Source organism: Chenopodium album, chromosome 23 (assembly GCF_948465745.1).
Source record: "Chenopodium album chromosome 23, dcCheAlbu1.1, whole genome shotgun sequence".
Lineage (NCBI taxonomy): Eukaryota > Viridiplantae > Streptophyta > Magnoliopsida > Caryophyllales > Amaranthaceae > Chenopodium > Chenopodium album.
Window position 1 is genome coordinate 32,587,322 of NC_137856.1, and position 20,802 is coordinate 32,608,123.

A 20,802-nucleotide genomic window follows, 5' to 3' on the forward strand; every position below is an offset into this window, starting at 1 on the left:
TGCTAATTTGGTATGAATTTCATTGCTCGTCTTTCTTCAACTTCGTATAGCAATTGCCATATCTTCAATGAGATCCAAATCTATGACATTGTAAATGAAAAATGGAGCTTTGTAACGTTTTATCATGAGAACGTCCGAACATGAACTAGTGCATTTATATCACACCCCAACTTCATATAGCATATGTATATATCGTGAAAAATCCAGCAAAAGAATCACGTATAATGCTCCCTGGAACATGGTTCATACACTCGACCCTTGCAACTTAAATGAGTATATTTTGAGTCATCTAGTTCTAATGTACAATAAGTTGGTGTAGCACATACATACTATTATTAGTCAAGAATGCATCATAAAGCTAAACTATCCATACAATAATAGAGAACAAACGATTGGTAACAAATGATTCTTAAGAAAGTAGTTCTTGGTCCCCTGCTCAAAATCTCATATAATGGAAACCTTATACTACATACACGTTACGCAAATTATGAAACTATACATTAATAAATCACTAGTTAAAATTTTATTAGTGGAGAATAATGTATTTAATGTTTCCTACGTCATGCTCACTAATCACAAAAGGTGTTGGCTAATATTTGCTCTCCAACATTTGCTTAAACCAAGCAATTTATTCCCCACCACATGCCTATCTACCTTTTTAATTGCACTTGCTTCATTAGATCAGCAATGAAATAGAATTATCAAAATCATTTATATTCATAATTTCCTTTTTTTAGTAGTAGTAAATGCTCTCCCATTTGTAAAAGATAATATATTATATTAAAAAAAATCCTATGTTATTGTAAACTGATAGAACTTTATTTGTATAGTGTTTTTGGTGTGTAGAGAGAGCTTCAAGGGTGAATGATGTAGACATAATTTGATCACAAGTCTCAAGTAACCCTAACTGTACTATATAAACAGATAAACTTATAACTTGTTGATCATGATGAGCTTCCTTTAGTTCATTTTAACTTTTAAGTTTAGTTGAATTCAATACACTTTAATTTTTCCAATTTGTTTAGTTTAATTTCTCTCGTCATTTCAATGAATAGGATCTATTGGTAAAGAAAATATTCCAATTTACAAGATGGAGCTTAAAAATAGTACTCCCTCCGTCCCCAAATTACATTTCTATTTCTAGCATTTATTCCTCACATAATAGAGAGAAGTACAAATGTAATTTAGAGACGGAGGGAGTATATAACACATGAGATCAAATCTTTTTTATGTCATCACTACGTATATTTACGTATTTCTATATTCTAAGATTCTTGCATGGAAGGTTTTGACCTAATTATTAATGTTAGTTAAGCTATGGAAAATACTATATATTACATCTTAGGGTTTATAGTTTAATTGTTTTTTTTTTAAAAAAAGAACGATACATATTTTATTAATTCTTGTATCACCTCTTAGATCATCCTTTTTCATTTATATTATAATTAAGTAATTTTTTATAACCCATTTGCATAGTGGTGAGCTTATATTATTACCTATATATTGTGGTACACAGGTACAGTACAATATACAGATAAAGCAAGTTAATAAGTAATTTATATATATAGTAAATAAAAAATAAAAAATAAAAAATTAGTATAAAAAATTGATTTTATTTACAACTCATTTGCACGTACTACTAGTGTGTATTGTGGTGAGCAACTCTCAAATACTTTTATCAAAGATTCTGAAAATTCTTTGGTTGGCAAGGGCAAAGCTAGTGTATATTCTGTAAACTAAAACTCTTGGAAGAATCTTTACACGTGAAAAATTCCCATGACAAATCTAAATACTCTCGTACTTTCTGATAAGATGAAGAAATTATTATGAGCCTACACACTACATAGTAATATTATTGTTGTACATTGCCAAACTTGAAAACTTTGATGATTAGGCCAGGTTTTACCTTTAATTTTCATAATGTAGTTTGTTCATTTCACACATAACTTATAGGTGCATGCGACATAAATCTAATGTGTACTCCGTGATTTGTATAAGGTTATAGGGTTTACATAAAAAAAATCATCTTGTTTACTCTTGGATGGAGCTTCCTTAGGAGTAGTATAGTGTGCCATGAATCTTAATATGTATGACAAAAATAACAAGCATACAATAATCAAGGACCATAATTAGTGTCAAAAATAGATTTCTTTTAACATATGATGAGTTTGAAGAATGCTTTTGATTAAAGACCTTATCTTTCACCTTTTTTTTTTTTTTTTTTTTTTTTTTTTTTTTTTTTTTTTTTTTTTTTTTTTGTTTGACGGGCTTTTCCCTCCCTTTTTATTGCATAAATTTAGCTTTTTGGAAACAAGTCAAAATGAGTACTTTGGGAGGTTATAATCAATTTCACTCTAATGAAAGAAAGGAATTCTTTTTACAAAAATCTTTTTATTGGTGCGTGTTCTCAAATTTGCATAAGGACAAAGAATGTCTAAGCCATTAGTGTCTTCTTAAAATAGACATATAATTTATTCAAAATAAAATATAAACAAAAAATAAAATAAAATAAAATAGTGGGATCAATGATTATCAAGAAATGTGAAATATTTTATGAGACAATTTTTACAATAACTTATTATAAAACAGATAATTTTAACTATTTTAGGAGTGAATTAATCAATTATACTTTTATACGAAGTAATATTTTTGAATCATAGTGTCTTGACTTAGATGACACAAGAATGCCTTGTTCTTACATCTTTGTAAAAACCTTTTTTTCCTCATTAAGTCTTTGATTACTTAGGGCCTGTTCATATTTACTAAACTGAGCTGAATTGAACTGAACTGAACTGATTGGAGCTGAACTGAACTGATTGGAACTGAACTGAACTGAATTGAGCTGAAATGAATATTTTATGTGAGAGGGAAATTAAGAGCTAAACTCAACTGAACTGATTGGAACTGAACTGAACTGATTGGAGCTGAACTGAACTGAACTGAACTGAAATTAAGTAAATGTGAACAGGCCCTTAATTGTCCTTTAATATAACTTTCTTTTATTTCTCACCTTTATCATACCAACTAGTTTAAATCTCGTGCAATGCACGGTTGTTATTAATTTTTTAAAGAGTTATTATTGTATTGAATTTTATAATATATAAAAAAAATTATACTCATAATATTAATTCAAAAGTAAATATAAAAATATATTAGTTGGGTTTATATGGAGAGTTATTATTGTTAAGAATTTTAATTGGAAGAAAGATATTTTTCATTATTATAAAATGATTTCCTCACAGAATCTTCGTAAAAAAGGAAAGTAAAATGGGCGGGAAAATTGTTAATGACATTGTGACAAGTGTCATTTTAGGTTCGCTTTTAGTATAGGTTATTGATACCAAATTATTGTGCACATACAATGTATCATGCCATTTATCATGCATATATACTTTATTTTTTGAAATTTATATAATCAAGCTAAGTCCTTTCCTAAAACAATTACGTGGTATATTAGTATCACGTGAGACTGTGAGAGATTAAATACATTTAATATAAATAGAAAGTAAAAAATAAAGTACCTCAAAAAAAAAAAAAAAAAAAAGGCTTTAATACATTTTTGCCAAACAAAATATTAGCAATTAATTTTATACTCACTTTTCGATTTGTTGATTAGAGCAATTGTTCTAAAGAGCTTTAAAACCAAGTAAACGTATTAGTCATAAAACATACGAGTAACTCATAAAGCATTAATTGTGACAATATTCGTATGAATTTGGTGGATAATATTCTTTCTATTATTATATGAGTGACTAAAATAGACTCAATTGATAATGTTGATAATTTGGTAAAAGGCCATTACATATGGCGAGTTGATCATGTTGGTGAGTATCTTGGTTATACGAAGTATTCTAATTTATATTGCATATTATTATTGTGTCCTATATAATTTATTATTATTCAACTTATTAATTTAAGTATTCCGTATTTTTTTAGCTCATGATCAAAGTATTATTCTTTGTTAAAACTTCAACATTGTCCACGTGTGAGTAATTTCATATTTGAGAAAGAGAAAAGAAAGTACCACTACTTCGTAAAATAGAGAAATTAACTCATTCGCTTCTACTATCACTAGACCGATAATTAGTTATAATATGGTACATCATCATCATCAATTTGTATTGTAGTATGTAATTTATGTTAACTAAACCAAGATGTATATCTTCGTTATTGTTTTCTCATCTTATGTTTAAACACCGTACGTAATTTATTATCTATGTCCCGAATAATTAAAACACCAAACCTACTACGGTACTACCCTTCTATTATTCATAACACCCATAAAGGAGGTCGATCGAGCTAGTGCAATAATGGTGCAACTTGATAAAGAAGAAACATATAAGAATGATTGTATAGTTGATGAATTGAACTATACATCTCACAAAGCTTAGACTTAATCTTTGTAATTGCTGTCTTATCCCCACTTTACATTGTTTCATAAGAATAATATTCTTTCCTAGGTATATTCTTTCTAAAGATACCAAATTCCTTAGTTATATGCTAAACCATAAATTTGCATAATGTTACACAATACTATGATTGTGTCATGCTCTATCTATCAAGTCCTTATCTAATGATTACAAAACTTATTAACAATTTGGCTAATTTACTGTTTTTGTTAGTTGATTAGACAAATGATTATAAGGTTCAACTTTCATATAATTAAGTAATCCATTGTCATGCATATAGTTATAGTATATCTTCTTTTGAATGGCATATAATTATAGTATCAAATATATTATGTGACGTTTTATAGATCCAATCAATAGTTATTATGATACTATATGTATGTGTCTACGGGGAATGTTGTGTTGGCCTTAACGCCTTGTTTGGTAATTGGTATACGACAATGATAACGGGTTAAAATGTCACAATGTATGAGAAGTCCATGTTATACGGTATATCAACTAGTGCATATATACAATAATGTTATGCACTCAAATAGACTAAAAATAAAAATAAAAATAAAAGACAAGATTCAATCCCTCTTATAGTAAGCTGTAATTTTTATATGATTTTTTCATAACTAGATGATTTTACAAATATGAACGGATGAATATGATTGTTTCATAACTTATTTATGTTTCTTATTTGAATTGGAATGAAGTTTATTTCTAAATTACTATTTACGTAGAATCGGTTTGAAGTTTAATATTGTATAAAGACATTTAATTTTATAGAGTTTTTATTTATTTTAGTACATGCTCTATGATTTATGAATGCGATATCTAATAATGATGAAACTATTCAAGTAATCATATTATTCATATGGGTAAATGCTTTTTGTTTACGTTAAGGAAACCTTGGGCCGAAAATGATACCTAGTTAGATTTTATCCATAAAATCTTATTTATTTTATGTAAAGATCCATCGACTAACCTAATGACCTCTTAATTAATCAATTTTTCTCAAATAAAATATATATATATAAAAATAAAGGTTAAGGCTTTACCTTTATTCTTATATTTTATACCCTAAATTATCAAGAAAATTGCATGATTTCTAAGTGGAGTTAGCTTTCCTTTTTTTTACCTTTTAAAAATTAAATTGGCATGATACGCATCCATATTATTATAGTATTATAGAGGGTGGGACAAATAACCTCACAAATGTAACGAATGAAGGCAGCCTCTAAGTTTTCTTTTTAGAAGACCAATTATGAATCGATTAATAATTGTAAGATAGATGAAGTTAACAATGATTGATGCAATTAAAGGTAACACAAATTTAGTTGTTTTCTTTGTTTTTCTATAAAGGGAGTAGCACTTAATGGATATATATATTGGTTAGTATAATTTTTCTTGTAATTAAAACACATTTATCTTGTTTTTAAATATCAGTAGAAGTTAAAAAAATGTTCCTCCTAAATAATGTCTTGTTCTAATCATAGTTTGAGGATATACATAAAACAAATTCTTTATTTGGGGGTCTTGGATTATTAACTTATATAAGGAAAAATGAAACTATTATTGAGTCCATATCTTAATTCTTAGGGTCTGTTCTCTTCAGCTTATGTTCAGTTTGGTTCAGTTTAGTTCGATTTTTAGTTTCCTCCTCTCATAAAATATTTAGTTCAGTTTAGTTCAGTTCAGCTTGGTTCAGTAAATCAGAACAGACCCTTACTCCTTATCTCATAGAATGAAACAATATGTAACCAAAAAAAGTATTGTTATTTGCAACACTTTTGTTTTTTGACACCAACACTTTTGTTGAAGTTGAGTTTTAGATAATTTAATTAGGTTCTAATTTTTATACGAAGTATGTGATAGTTGATGGTGCTACGAAGGAACATGCATGTACGAATGTCAATTGAGAAAAAAGTATGTATGAACGAAGATTGGATTCTGTTGGATGGATTGAGCCTTAGATGGGCCAAAAGGCCTGCAAGTAGAATTACATAAAAAGTAAGCATGCAAACAGCCTACCGAAAATTAAATTAGGCATGTAATTCAACACTTTAAGACACACAACATACAAACAAGTAAACAACTCTCACTAATACTAATTAAAAATAAATGAAGTCTGATATGATCTCCGTGTTTGACTAAATTATGACCATATTATCATCCCACTTTCATATCAGTGTTCATTTGTGAAGTTTGAACTTTATGACATTACACTACGTATAAATCTCCATTCACGAATTTATCTATAGTAGACTAAATTCGATCTAAACTCAATTTAATATAATTCTACCATGTATTCGGATTACATTCAAAACATGTAAATGCAATGGTGAAATTCAAGACAAATTAAATCAAATTAAAAGTAGGGAATGACTAAATTGAAGAAATTAGGTTATTTTCGACCTAATTAAGGAGGCATAGGAAGAGAAATAAGAGGGCATTTGGAAATAAGTTATCACTAATTTATCAGTTGGTCATTTGTCAAATGGTGTGATCAAACAAAGTGGTCGAGCCAATTCACTTAAATTGACCGATCCAATGTTTTTTTAATTTAATTTAATTTTTTTTATCTTTATTTTTTTTTTTTTTTTGAACTTCAATTACGAAGTCTTTTTGTTTGGCTAACATACTACTTGATCTGACAGATTAAAAATGGAGTTCATTACGCTTTATTTTACGTGTTAATGTCTAAAATTTATTAATGTCCAATTGATTGGAAAATACTACATAAAATTTCACATTGTAGAATGAAGCAAAGGCAGCAGCAACTTTTATATGGGAATGAAATTGGTCTAAGAATTGGATACATTAACAAAATTGTGGAATGTGATGCCTACAATGTGGTGGCTGTTATTAACAAGGAAACACTTGCCTTTACTCCTCGATCTATCTCTGTTTTATGAAGACATTAGTGATTTCCAAAGTTTTGTTTATTAAATTTTGAGTGTAGTCATGTTAAGAGAGCTAAAAACAATGTGGTTCACGTTATAGTTTGGTACGTGGGATATACAGTACGGAGTATTATTTACTGTAGTATTATTTACTGTAGGTGGAGAAATGTGTGCAAACTAAACATTTTCTCTAGAGATAATATTTATGAGCCAGTCTGGCACAAGAGGTACTATTTTTTGGCCTGCTCTAAGCATCTTGCTTGAACATGAGGCACAATAACACGACACTTGAACCTACACAACACGAAATAATTCCGCCTTAATTGAATCCCCTCAAAGTATAATCACCTTGACAATACTTAATTAAAAAACTTTCCAATTTAAGTTTAGTTTAAATTAATTAAAAACCCCATATGCCAAAAAAAGTACAAGAGTACTAGCCCCACCATGCACCAACAAACTTTTCTTAAATTTTTCTCCACTCTATATATATAAATAAATCTACCAAAATTCTCTAATGCAATCTTCTTCCTCTTTTCTCCCTTCTCTCCTTCTTTGTTTTCATACAACAAAGAAGAAAAATAAGAAAAAGAGAAGAGGCTAAAAATTTTACCAAAAAAAAAAAAAAAAAAAAAAAACATGGTTAAGTTTTCTAAGGAATTGGAGGCACAACTTATACCAGAATGGAAGGATTATTTTGTAAACTATTGGCAACTTAAAAAACATATCAAGAAAATTAGACTCTCCCTCAAACCAAAACAAGAAGCTCAAATTTACTCCTCCGGCCATTGCTCCAACATCGGTCACTCGGTTTTCGATCCCGTTCGTTCCTTCGTCTCCATCATCTCTAATAAACTCCATGTTGGTAGCTCTTCTTCTACAGGTGATAATGAGGTATACATATATAACTCATTTTCGAGTTTTCGAAAAAACGTTAACCATACCCTTTTTTTTGGGGTGGTGTGGGAGGGTTAAGGAACACAAACACAATAATCTTGATTATTCACGTGAATTTTAAGTGAGTAAAGGCTTTAAGTTAGGATTAAAGCATGTACTTTTTGATGACTAGTTTGAAAAAAAAAAAAAAAAAAAAAATCTTGCTAATGAATGTTTTTCTTGTTTATTTATTAGAGGGCTTGAAGTTTTTTTGGTTTTTGTTTTTGCCTCTTTAGTAACGTTTCAAAATTAAACGATATTAGTCATTCACATCTTTATTTAATCATTAAAAGAAAAAAAAAATAAAAAAGAATTTTTAATTAATTTATTTGATTGGTTAACCTTCACCATATGCAACACTATATCAATTTTGTTAACGCATCAAATTAGTCACAAGGATAGTGTAAATTACAAATGAGGGTGAGACACTCAGTCTTAAACATTAAGCCAATATTTCACAAGTACATGATTCGTGCTAGCTTACCGTTTAAAAGTTCGATTTTTAGAATCTGGTTTAGGGCAAAGCTCAATGAGGTGTCTAGCTACTTCAATAGTTTTGAACACAATTATAAAGCATAACTAGGGTGGTTGTTATGAATTTTATAATATACCATATATTGTTTTACTTGAATATCCCGTAATCTCGTGTTAAAAAGGAATATGCTATTAAAAAAAAATTGTCATTTGTGGTGGCCACCCGTATCTAATTTGTGGCAAGGAGTAAATATGAGTGTTTTCCTTTTGTTACCTAAAGTTTTGATTTTAGATGCAAAAAATTTTAAAAATGATGTATTAGTGCCATTAGTGGTGTAATGGCTTTTTGTTGTGTGGGAAGTGGGGACACATTAAATTGATTAAGATCTTATATTATGGGAAAATTATAACAAACCAGAAAGCATTCTTTTTCATTTAAATTATATAAATATTAGGAAAATTTAGAATTTAATTATTTCTATATAAACTTTGGAATTTCTATATTGCATTTTTATATGTAAGGATCTTTAATAAAAATGCAATATTTTGCTTTAATAACAATATTTTTTTTTTTGTTTTTGTTTTTTTTTTGTGAATTAGTAGTGTTTGTGTGTAACATAACTAGCTAACATCAACATAGAATAACATTGATTTAAATAGTTTAAATATCAAATCATAGTTTCATTTGTAGTACCATATGGAGTATACTTCTATCTAGAATATTCTTTCAATATGAATGATGTGATGAAAATATAGAGGTTTTAACTCTAATCAATAATTAAAAAGAAATCCTAGCTTGTTCTTTTATATATATATATATATATATATATATATATATATATATATATATATATATATATATATATATATATATATATATATATATATATATAAAGTCCTATGTTTCTAATTAAAAAAAAAAATGTGAGAGTCTGAGAGAGTAACATCATCATGTAGAAAAAGCTTTGTAAACATGCTTTCTCCCCGTTCATTGGACATAAAAAGAAAAATAAAATTGGACCCCCTCTTATTTGTATTTATTTAAGGTAAACAAACATATGTAAATAATTAAGCACTAGGTAGCTTAAAAATGCATTGGCATACCTTTCGGTTTCTCTTTAAATTTTTTTGGTAGCAAGCAAATAGGTCACTTTCTCTTCTTTTTTAGAAGTTGATGTAAAGACCAAAATTTTGTCCCTTTAAATGTTGTCTGTTATGCATGATTATGGGGCCATTTTTATGGTATAACCATCATGCACGAAATCATCGTGATATAAACTACTAAATCATGAAATTAATAAAAGTAATAATTATAAAATAGGGTGATAAAAAAAAATTACTTGTAGTTTAATTTAGAATTTTAAAGAGTTGCAAGTATAACAAGTGAACTAAAAATTTTACAGGCAGTGAAAAGAGCATCTATAGAAGAGGAGGATGATCAAGAAGATCAATTACGCGAAGAAAATGAAACGGAACTTTCTCAACTCTTCTCTGAAGAAGACGAGGTAAAAAGATGCAATAATCACCCTATTCTACACTAATTGTTACGTGTATTGTATCGACCTCTTATTGTTAAAGGTTTATCATGATTTTAATAATAACTAACATAGATATATATATCATTAATGACGATATAGGTGAAGATGTTTTTTGATGTGTTGGATGAGGAGTTAGAAAAGGTAAATCGTTTTTACATTGCTAGGGAAACTGAGTTCCTAGAGAGAGGAGAGGCTCTTCTTAAGCAACTACAAATATTACAAGACCTTAAGCAAATCTTAGATCAACGTCGTCGAAAGAATTTCTCATCACCAAAATCATCTTTCCATGGAGGATTTATGTCTCGTTCTAATTCAACATCAACGCGAAACTCGGACACTTCTGGTAAGTTTACGTACAATGATTTATTTTTCATTTATCGTGAACATTGACATGATTTTATTACAAATTTACACTTGTATCTTTCTTGTAAACAAAATCAACGTGAGTTTTATTTTTAATAATAATAAAATAATTATCAAATTGACCACTCCTATATCGTGCATGTATATATATGCATTATCAAACATTAATTATGTACAAAATATATATACTTAAATAACATATGATCTGATCAAGACCTAACACTAGTTCCATTTACAAACTTTGCTTACGACACTAATCCAATTTCCCCTAACATAATACTACTTTTTTGTGAGATATTACTCAAAACTTTTTGAAAGTTGGCCTGGCAACCAAACACAAATAATCCATTAAAAATAATTTTACTTGAGAACAAACGTCTTTTTACTATGAAAAGTCAAAAGTTATACACAAATCATACTCCGCAATCATATATCAAGTGTACACAAATATTATACACGATAGAAATTGATACCAACAATCTTAATTATATCATTCGTCTATGACTTAAAATTAAATATCGTTTACATCACGGTATATTATATGTTTCTTTTGGCACAAACAAGTAAGTGATAAAATTGTAGTAATATCTAAGATGACCTTGAGTAGACGTACATGCACCATGCATGAGTTCTAAAATTTCAGTGAAGCACGCTTTAATTTTTCGCTTTGAAGTTTACAATTATAGCAGTAAAACGAGGTCATATCATTTGTTCGTTAGCTTTAGCTTTCTCATATTTTTACCTAATTTCTTGTTTCCAATATCTAATACTAATGAGACCACTTTAGTTTTTAATACTAGATTATAGAGATCAATAGTTCCACATAATTCAATCAATCAATCAATCAATCAATCAAAGCCTTAATCCCAAAAGTGGGGTCGGCTAACATGAACCAAATTTGATTATTCCGTGTAGTCATCAACATAAATCTTTCTCCTCCATCCCTTACGATCCAAAACTTCATCCTCACGTAAATCCATGCACTTCATATCCTTCCTCACTCCTTCCAACCAAGTCATCTTTGGTCTCCCTCTTCCTCGTTTAATCCCTCCATGGTCCCACTCTTCCACTCTTCGCACCGGTGCACCCTCGGGTCTCCGTCTTACATGTCCAAACCAACGCAGACGATTTTCCCTTAATTTATCTACAATGCCCGCCACACCTACTTTCTTGCGAATAACCTCATTTCTGATTCTATCTCTTAAAGTGTTTCCACACATCCACCTTAACATGCGCATTTCCGTAACCTCCATCTTTTTAATATGCTCTTTCTTAGAAGCCCAACATTCTGTACCATAGAGCAACACTGGTCTTATGGCAGTCCTGTAGAATTTTCCCTTCAACTTTAAGGGAATGCTGCGGTCGCATAACACTCCCGTGGCCGCTCTCCATTTAAGCCACCCTGACTTAATCCTGTGGGTCACGTCTTGATCAATGTCACCATTCTTCTGGATGATCGACCCTAGGTACTTAAAACATTCACTCATGGTCAAATCCTTTCCATCCAAACTCACCACTTCATTGCTTGTCCCCCTCTGAGTGCCAAAACGACATACCAAATATTCAGTCTTACTCCGACTTAGCTTAAACCCTCTAGATTCCAACCTTTGCCTCCATTGCTCCAACTTGACATTAACCCCATCCTTAGTCTCATCCACCAAAACGATATCATCTGCGAACAGCATACACCATGGAACCTCATCTTGAATTGGTCTAGTTAATTCATCTAGAACCGTTGCAAAAAGAAAAGGGCTTAATGCAGACCCTTGATGCAATCCGATTGTAATAGTTCCACATAATTACATATACAAAATTAGTGGAGTACTAATAAAACTTAATTTCATTCCTTCAAAAATTCAAGCCAATTTTGCTAGGGAAATGTTTAGTAAGAACTTGCTGTAAACAATGAGCATATAGTATACTTTGATCCGTTTAAATTCAATAACTCCATATCAAATAAAATTAATAATTTCTTTAATAGAATGAATTTGACTTATTAAATGTACACAATACATCTGTTGTATACAAGATCCACGCAAAAAATTACGTGACAAAACATACCATTAATATAACACTTTAAAAACAACTTCAAAATTAGCCGACCTTAATTTTACAGATGGTTTAATTATTGTCCCTACATAAAGTAGTGTCCAATATATATACATATATATAGCTACTTATAGTGGGTTGTTAGTTGTTAAATGCTTAAAAACAGTAAGTAATAGTGTTTCTTTTGCCATATGATAAGAAAAAGAAGTTAGTGGGATACGACGACTACTCTCAGTAACAAACAAACAAAAATTGCAACTTGAGTAAGATTAGTGGCAACTATTAATATTAATTACGACTTTACAAGTACTTAGTAAGTATTTGTGGTAGGTTGGTAGCCGGTTGTTTATACATGAATTATAAGAAAAACAATGGTAGAAAACTCATTTTGTAACTCTTTAAGTGTCAGTCACAAGTTAATATGTACCACCAATCTCGATTAACTAGTGACGTCGGTTAAGTAGGATTCTTCTCCTTACAAAGAAAATGTTATTGATGATTAAGTAAGCAATTACATGTTCATTCAAATTTCTAGTACTCCCTCCGTCCCAAAAAGAACGACCCATTTGTCTAAAACTTTGACCCAAAAAGAATGACCCATTTGCATTAAAACACCCACCAATTTGCTACAATATTTGTGCAAAATTAGCTTCCCCATATAAAAATTTAATTTTCCATGTTATTTTATTACTTTCTCTCTCTATTTTTTTTTTTTTATAAACTCCATGTAAATTTATCTTTCCAATATACTTTTACTTCTTTTTACATAACTTCCTTAATACCCGCGTAATCAACCCAAATGGGTCGTTCTTTTTGAGACGGAGGGAGTATAATTTAATTAAGCTAATAAGGCAGTGTAAATTAATTAAGCATATATTTATAGTGGCAGACACCTGAGTACAGTGCCCCTCAAAATGTTACTATATGGTCCAATATAACATGGTTGCTTATGTAATGTAGGACATTATCATTAAATTAATTCATTATCATGGACTTTATAATAGGATCTCCACTATACTCTTTTTAGTCTTAATGTCCTCTGACTTTTAATGTTGACTTTCTACTTTATTATACTACTATTCCTTATGTTATTGGTTAGGAATCAAGTGGGTTATTTTCACCAAATTTCTCATGCAAATAGTGGCCACTAATTTAATCTTGGCACATCTATGTTTTTAAATTTCATACAAGACCCAAAAAGAAAAAAAAAGTTTTTTATTTATTTATTTTTTATTTTTATTTTTTTACACAAACAATAATACAAGTATAACAGTATATAGTTTTAACAAAAGACTGTTCTAACTTTTTGTTTACATTTTTTTTTTTAAAAAAAAATTACTCGTAATAATTAACTCAAAAACACATTTTTCAACATAGGTTTTAGAAGTGAGTCTATGAGTAACGAGTGTCCCTAAATTTATACAATCGAGTGTATGTAAGAAATTATACATCCTTAAATCTATGTAATTTTAGTTCGCATATTTAGAAATACTCCATTGAGCATTTGAGCCCATTCACATTTTGTTGAAACCCATTGTAACCCACTTATGAGTGTCCCACATTAGAGAAAGATGAGAGGTGGTTTCACTTTATAAGATAGAGGAGTACCTCCTACTTTTGCCAATTGGTTTTAGTATGGAAGCTCCAAAGCCTTGTTTGTGGGCCAAACTCTCCTCCTCCTTGATCGGGTTGCCCAGGCCCATTTCATATTTTTTTTTTTTTTAATGTTTTATTTTCTATAATTGGTTAATTGCTTTGGTTATTTTAAAGAAAGGAAAAAAGTAGTGCTACTAGCCTACTAGTGCATGTCATTCATACAAAGTATGAACCCTAAGAAATCTCTACATTCTCCTAATTTGACATTTGTTTAGAAAAACACAAACATAATAGCAATCGTGTGGAACTCTTAAAACAAAATTCACCTAGATTTTTTAGGGATTAGACACCAACTAATTTAATTGCTCTTCACCCACAAAACAAAAATCAACTGTCTTAATCAAATCTTCTTTCTTTTGTTTGTCTCACCACTTTTGATCACTTTTCCAGTATAATCTAAAGTTTCCACCTTTTTTCCCACTTACCCATCAAATATTTTCCAATGATCTTTGTTAAAATTGATGTAATAAGCGGTAGTTTTTAATTTCTGGGGTTTGATTTGGTGGGTGTTTTCTGGGATTTCGAGTTTTCGACTTGCACACCAGGTGTTTGTTTTAATTCCTCAGAGAAGTATCAGAACTTGGATTTAAGGACTGCTTGTACTTAGTTGTTTATACATGACATATTGATTCTACTAAAATGAATTGATATAGCATTTATTTGTTGGAAATTCTATACTTATTTTCTGGATTTGATTACTAAAAGAGGATGGAAACCAATAATTTGCAGAAAACCTGTCTGATGCCAATGAGGGTACAGATGCCTCATCACAGACAGATGAGGTAGTAGCAGCTCTTGAAAAGAATGGGTTGAATTTTATTGGGGCGGCTACCCGGTCTAAGACCAAGAAAGGGAAGCCGAAGATGGCCCTGAGGATTGACATTCCGGCCACCACCCCAGCTCGGACAATCTCCGCTGTTACGTCTACATTATGGGAGGATCTAGCCAACAGTGCTAGCAAAGACTGTCCTAGGGAGATGATTAACAGGAAGAAAATTCAGTGTGCTGAAAAGATGATCAGAGGGGCTTTTGTGGAACTTTACAGGGGTCTTGGCCTTATAAAAACTTACTGGTATATATATGAAACTTTTGAATTTTGTTTTTATTTCTTGCTTTATTGCCTTATTTCAATATTGCTGGTGCATATGCAATCCTAATTGTGGTCTACCATTTGACAGTACGCTGAATTTGGTAGCATTCACGAAGATTCTCAAGAAGTTCGACAAGGTATAACACTGATTTGAATTATTATGAACATGTCATCTAAGTTCTAACAATCTAAGAATGGTTGGTTGCTTAGTCCCTTTCATGTGTAACAAATGATGGATTTCAATTGTTATCCTATACCGTGCTGGAGAATGTAACTATAACAGCTGCACCCACATATCTGAGCTACAATTTACTAGTTGCATCAATCATGTGGAAAACAGAAACATATTAATTCTTCAAGCCAATATCCATGATAAAAAAGTGTGGAACTTTTAATCAGCATTTTCACCAAAGTAGTTATTGGATTCTTTAATTCGGACAGTATTCTACTTGGGAAGGACACTAAAAATAGATACCCCTCTGCTCAAAAAAGGTATACTTGCCTTTTCTGCTAGAATGTCAATATGCATACACTGGGTAAGTGTACTTTCAGAAAGTGCAACTAGTAGCTCAATGGATCCAAATAGTTTTTAGTTATCCAAATCGACTTTTCTTACAGTTGTTCTCGGAATAAAATCTAAGCTAGTGGCTTTCATGAACCTTTTTCCTAGCAAAAGATGCTTGTGTAAATTTGTATGGTAAAATTGTTTTTTTTTTTTTTTTGGAAATAAATTTTTATCAATTGTGATTGATGTGAGAATTCTCATTTGCTTGAACAGGTAGCGAATCGACAAGCATCTGCTGGTTATCTGAAAACAGTGAAGAGTTCGCATTTCATGAATTCTGACAAGGTGTGGAAATGAAACCTTTTTTCTCTGTGTTTCATAAATTGCTTTCTGTAGTTTCTGAACATTCTAACGTATTGGTTAATAACATGAACGCATCATTTTCCCACCAAAATTTAGAGAAAAGTAGATTGAACTTGGAATCTTTCATCGTAAAGTTGGATCGTCTGAACATTATGAATATAAGATTGCAAGAGCAATAGGCTATAAGAAAGATTCAAGATCCAGTTAGGCAGTGGCTGCTGTAACTTTTAAGAGTTACACATTTTGTATTGCCAACTTGTTGATTGTGGAATTGAGTTTATGTTAAAAAAGTTATCTAATTGAGTTGCTATTTTTCATGGTGGTGTCATAAAGGTGGTTAGACTAATGGATGAAGTGGAGTCCTTATTCATCAAGCACTTTGCCGACAATGACAGGAAAAAGGCTATGAAGTTCTTGCGTCCTCAGCAACAGAAAGACTCCCACATGGTTACTTTTTTTGTTGGTAAGTTTATCTTGCACCTAATACCCAAGATAAAATTTAACAGTAAATTATATTTGACCTCTTTATTCTTAGATAAAATGTCATTCTTTCATATCACAATACACTCTGAATATTGATGTTGTTGAGTTGTTGACAATGCTGCCAATGATATAATTGATTTACAAAGTTTGTTTACCGGTATAAAATTACATACTTTTATGTGTGTAATTAGCATTAAATATAACCAATTAGCCTTTAGTTGAATTCAATTTTGACACGTAGTTAAGTGGGTGGTTGTATCATCACATGATTAATCATTTTCCACTATCATTTTAAATTAAGTTTATAATATACTTCATATGTGTTTATCATTTATGAAATAAATTGCAGTTATCTATTACTCCCACAAAGAGTCAAAGACCCTTAATTCCTCATTCTTTGAGCTCTAAGCTAGCTGTTTTCTGCTCCATATTAGCTATCAGTTTAGAATACCAATGCACTATTATTTGTTTGATTTGAATACCAATGCGATTGCTAATAACCCTCACTAGTCATAGGCAGATGAACTAAAACTGATGTGCCAATAATCATGATGATTTGACTAGCATGATAATGTAATACAAATATATGATGTGAAAATTGTCAATAAGATTGAACAATTGAGTACTGAATAGATATCTTTTTGAACCCATGAACATAAACAATAAGAAAATTTTTATGATTTTTAGCTGGTTCATAAGCTCTTTTTGGTTTATTTGGAACAGGACTGTTTACAGGCTGCTTTGTGACCCTTTTTGTTGTATATGCTATTTTGGCACATATCTCTGGTATGTTTTCGCCTGGAAGCAAAGATGAGTCTGGTTATATGGAGACCGTTTATCCTATTTTTAGGTAATCATCGAATCGTTTCATATCTTTTTTCACTCTTTTTTGCCTTTGCTTAGCTCCCTTAAGAATTTAACTATTCATAAATCATCAGTTTGTCTTGAATATATTTCTTAAACCTCAATTTATATATCTCTAATAGTGCATTGAATAATTGTAAATGAAACTCTAGTTGGGGGTATGGGATGGTAGCTAGAAACGTACTGTTTATTTTTATATTTTTCGACATTGGAGGCCCAAAGGGCATTGGTGAGACTATCAACCCTGTGGCATATTCATAGAATGTGTCACATCGACTTTATTGTCCTTGATTGTTGATTGTCTAGCTGAACTCAAGCGTGATGTAGGTGAAGTACAGCCCAAGGTCACCTAAGCGGGCTAGGAGATTAATTCTCTGAGCTAGCTTCTGGCCTGCCGAACTAATACTATCTTCTTCTTGTGTGGTGCATAATGGCCTAAATCACATGACATTCTTTTGCCAATCTTAGACTTTATTGACATATGTTAACTGTGGAAAGCACTTCTAAGAACTGTATGTGAAACTTTCATTTTATATAGCTCATATAGACCCGGTATGAAGACAAGAAAAGGGAACCTTTGTAAAGAACATGAAAGAAAATGAGAGAAATAAACATTTTCTACCTCTATACTTAATCAGTCCCGCAATATTTGCAAATTTTGGAAACTGTCACTCACAAAATCATGAATCATAAACTCCAAAAGTTGCAAATATTTTGGGACGAAGAGTCCAAAACTGCAAATATACACCTCCCATATGGCCATGCCCATTGACAATAGTGTGGCAAAGGACCATGGAATATCCTAGTGGTGTAAAAACCCACTTGGTAATTGGTACCCTCGGCCCTTGATTGTCCCAAAATTTGTTTCCCGAATCCTCAGGCCCTAAGGGGTACCTTCTTTTTTTTTTTTTTTTGGGGTATTGTTTACACTTTTGAAGGATAAATAACCCTCTAAATTACTCTTTCATTAACTTTGTGGTGCAGCACATTTGCTCTGCTAAGCTTACATATGTTCATGTATGGATGCAACTTGCTTATGTGGAAGGCCACTAGGATCAATTATACATTCATATTCGAGTTTTCACCAAAGACAGCTCTCAAGTACAGGGATGCCTTTCTTATATGTACTTCCTTGATGACTGCTGTGGTCAGTGCCCTGGTCATTCATCTCATATTAAGATCTAGTGGTTTCTCTGCACAAGAAGTTGACGCCATTCCTAGCATCCTTCTTCTGGTTAGTCATTGTTACAAATATTATTTTCCTCCGTCTTCTACTCTTCTACTACGATCATATAATGTGCAATTGTAATGGTGCAGTGACCACGTATGGTCAGATGAAGAATGTAAATTTTCTTTTATATTGGATTTTCAGATCTTTCTTGTAATCCTTATCTGCCCCTTCAATGTATTTTATCGTTCAACTCGATATAGCTTCCTCAAGGTTATACGTAACATAGTGTTCTCTCCACTATATAAGGTAATATGTTTAATTAAGCTATGCTTGCTTGAGATCTTGCTATATGGCTATTCTTTGATGTAATGATTTATAAAGTAGGTAAATAATTTAAGCTGACCAATCTGTTTTGGAAATTATGTAACAGGTTTTGATGGTAGATTTTTTCATGGCTGATCAGCTGACTAGCCAGGTACTTCTCGAGAGTGGAACCACGATGTTATCTGCTAAACTTTATTATTATCATTGATGAGCCCAAATACTAATCAAATGTGTATATTTGCAGATTCCGCTGCTTAGGCACATGGAAACCACAGGTTGCTATTTACTTGCTGGCACTTTCAAGACACACCGTTATGATGTATGCAAGAAAGGAACAATGTACAGAGAGCTTGCATATGTCATCTCCTTTGCACCATATTACTGGCGTGCAATGCAGGTACATAGTTTGATTATTAATGATATTCTGTAGAACACATCATAACTGCTTTCCATTTTTCATGCTCTAATATTTCTTGAGTACATAAGAATTACAAAATTTGTTAACCCCCTTTTTTCTGTTTTTTGGTGTCTTCCCTTTTCATGACCTTCAAGTGTGCCAGGAGATGGTTTGATGAATCTGACCCAAAGCAGTTAGCTAACTTGGGCAAGTATGTTTCTGCCATGGTCGCAGCTGGTGCTAGGCTAACATATGCCCAGCAACAAGAACCTACAGTTATTAGCACAATTCTAGTCGTGTTGACTTCTGTTGTAGCCACAATATACCAGCTATATTGGGATTATGTGCAAGACTGGGGATTTTTCAATCCCAATTCCAGAAACCAGTGGCTAAGGGATGATCTTGTTCTGAAGAAGAAAAGTATCTACTATATTTCCATAGTAAGTCCACATCTTGCTCTTTCCCCTCCTTTTCATTTGACATGTCAAAAAGAAACCAATTCAAATGGTAATTTTCCTTGTAGGTTATCAATTTGGTCCTAAGAGTTGCTTGGGTGGAGAGCGTCATGAGGTTTATAAAAGTTGGAAATATTGAAGCCAAATTTTTAGACTTTTCTTTGGCTTCTCTAGAAGTAATTCGTCGAGGACATTGGAACTTTTATAGGTAAGCCCTTAATAAGTAGCTTTTCTCACTTGTGACATTTATCTCGGAATTGTAGCAGGGCCTTAACCTTTTATGACTTGTTTTTTCCTATCTTCCCTCAAATAACAGAGTGGAGAATGAGCACCTAAACAATGTGGGCAAGTACAGGGCTGTAAAAGCAGTTCCTCTGCCATTCCGTGAAACAGATTCTGACGGCTAAACTGTCAGCTGAAATCTTGTACAGATATCTCTACTTCTTCAGTGGTGGAAGAAATGCAAATTTTTGTTTATGTCTTCCACATAACTTAAAAGAGCTGCACTGAAGTATCCGTTACAGGTGAAAACCTCTCACTCATTATGCATCTGAATATATACTCATGCAACCTGCAAAGCCCATTTCTGTACAGAAGGTGCACCATTGAATTCAGTCTCCATAAACTTGGAGATTTTGTTTAGCAATATATATTGACCTAAATGTATGTTTATTTTTTGTAACAAAGACATCCATTTTCTTAAATGCAATAAATTTTGACGCATTTGGCTGAATAGATATCCGGATATGTATCATCAGAGTTGATCTTATGTTCTTTTCTTTCTACTGTTGTCTTGTAAACCAGTCACCTATTACATTGGAATATTAGAATGCATAT

General features: G+C 31.4%; 1 protein-coding gene across 1 annotated transcript; it reads left to right on the forward strand.

The window, feature by feature from the left end:
* The first annotated feature begins 7,829 nt into the window (after nucleotides 1–7,829).
* On the forward strand, nucleotides 7,830–20,734 carry LOC145609723 (phosphate transporter PHO1-like). The gene is made up of 15 exons (XM_081665187.1): nucleotides 7,830–8,191; nucleotides 10,111–10,212; nucleotides 10,345–10,588; nucleotides 15,043–15,385; nucleotides 15,492–15,540; nucleotides 16,182–16,253; nucleotides 16,605–16,734; nucleotides 17,478–17,604; nucleotides 18,603–18,852; nucleotides 18,991–19,095; nucleotides 19,220–19,264; nucleotides 19,358–19,510; nucleotides 19,666–19,950; nucleotides 20,034–20,173; nucleotides 20,282–20,734. Exons 1-15 carry the CDS (start codon nucleotides 7,937–7,939, stop codon nucleotides 20,370–20,372), a joined length of 2,391 nt encoding a protein of 796 aa, XP_081521313.1. The 5' UTR covers nucleotides 7,830–7,936; the 3' UTR covers nucleotides 20,373–20,734.
* The last annotated feature ends 68 nt before the right edge of the window (nucleotides 20,735–20,802 follow it).

What these genes read in the sequence shown, in the direction of transcription:
- LOC145609723 (XM_081665187.1), top strand. Translation starts at nt 7,937, where the DNA reads ATGGTTAAGTTTTCTAAGGAATTGGAGGCACAACTTATACCAGAATGG. An exon ending in CTTCTACAGGTGATAATGAG is followed by an intron (nt 8,192 to 10,110) that starts GTATACATATAT and finishes AAAATTTTACAG; the next exon opens with GCAGTGAAAAGAGCATCTAT. An exon ending in TTCCTAGCATCCTTCTTCTG is followed by an intron (nt 18,853 to 18,990) that starts GTTAGTCATTGT and finishes TTGGATTTTCAG; the next exon opens with ATCTTTCTTGTAATCCTTAT.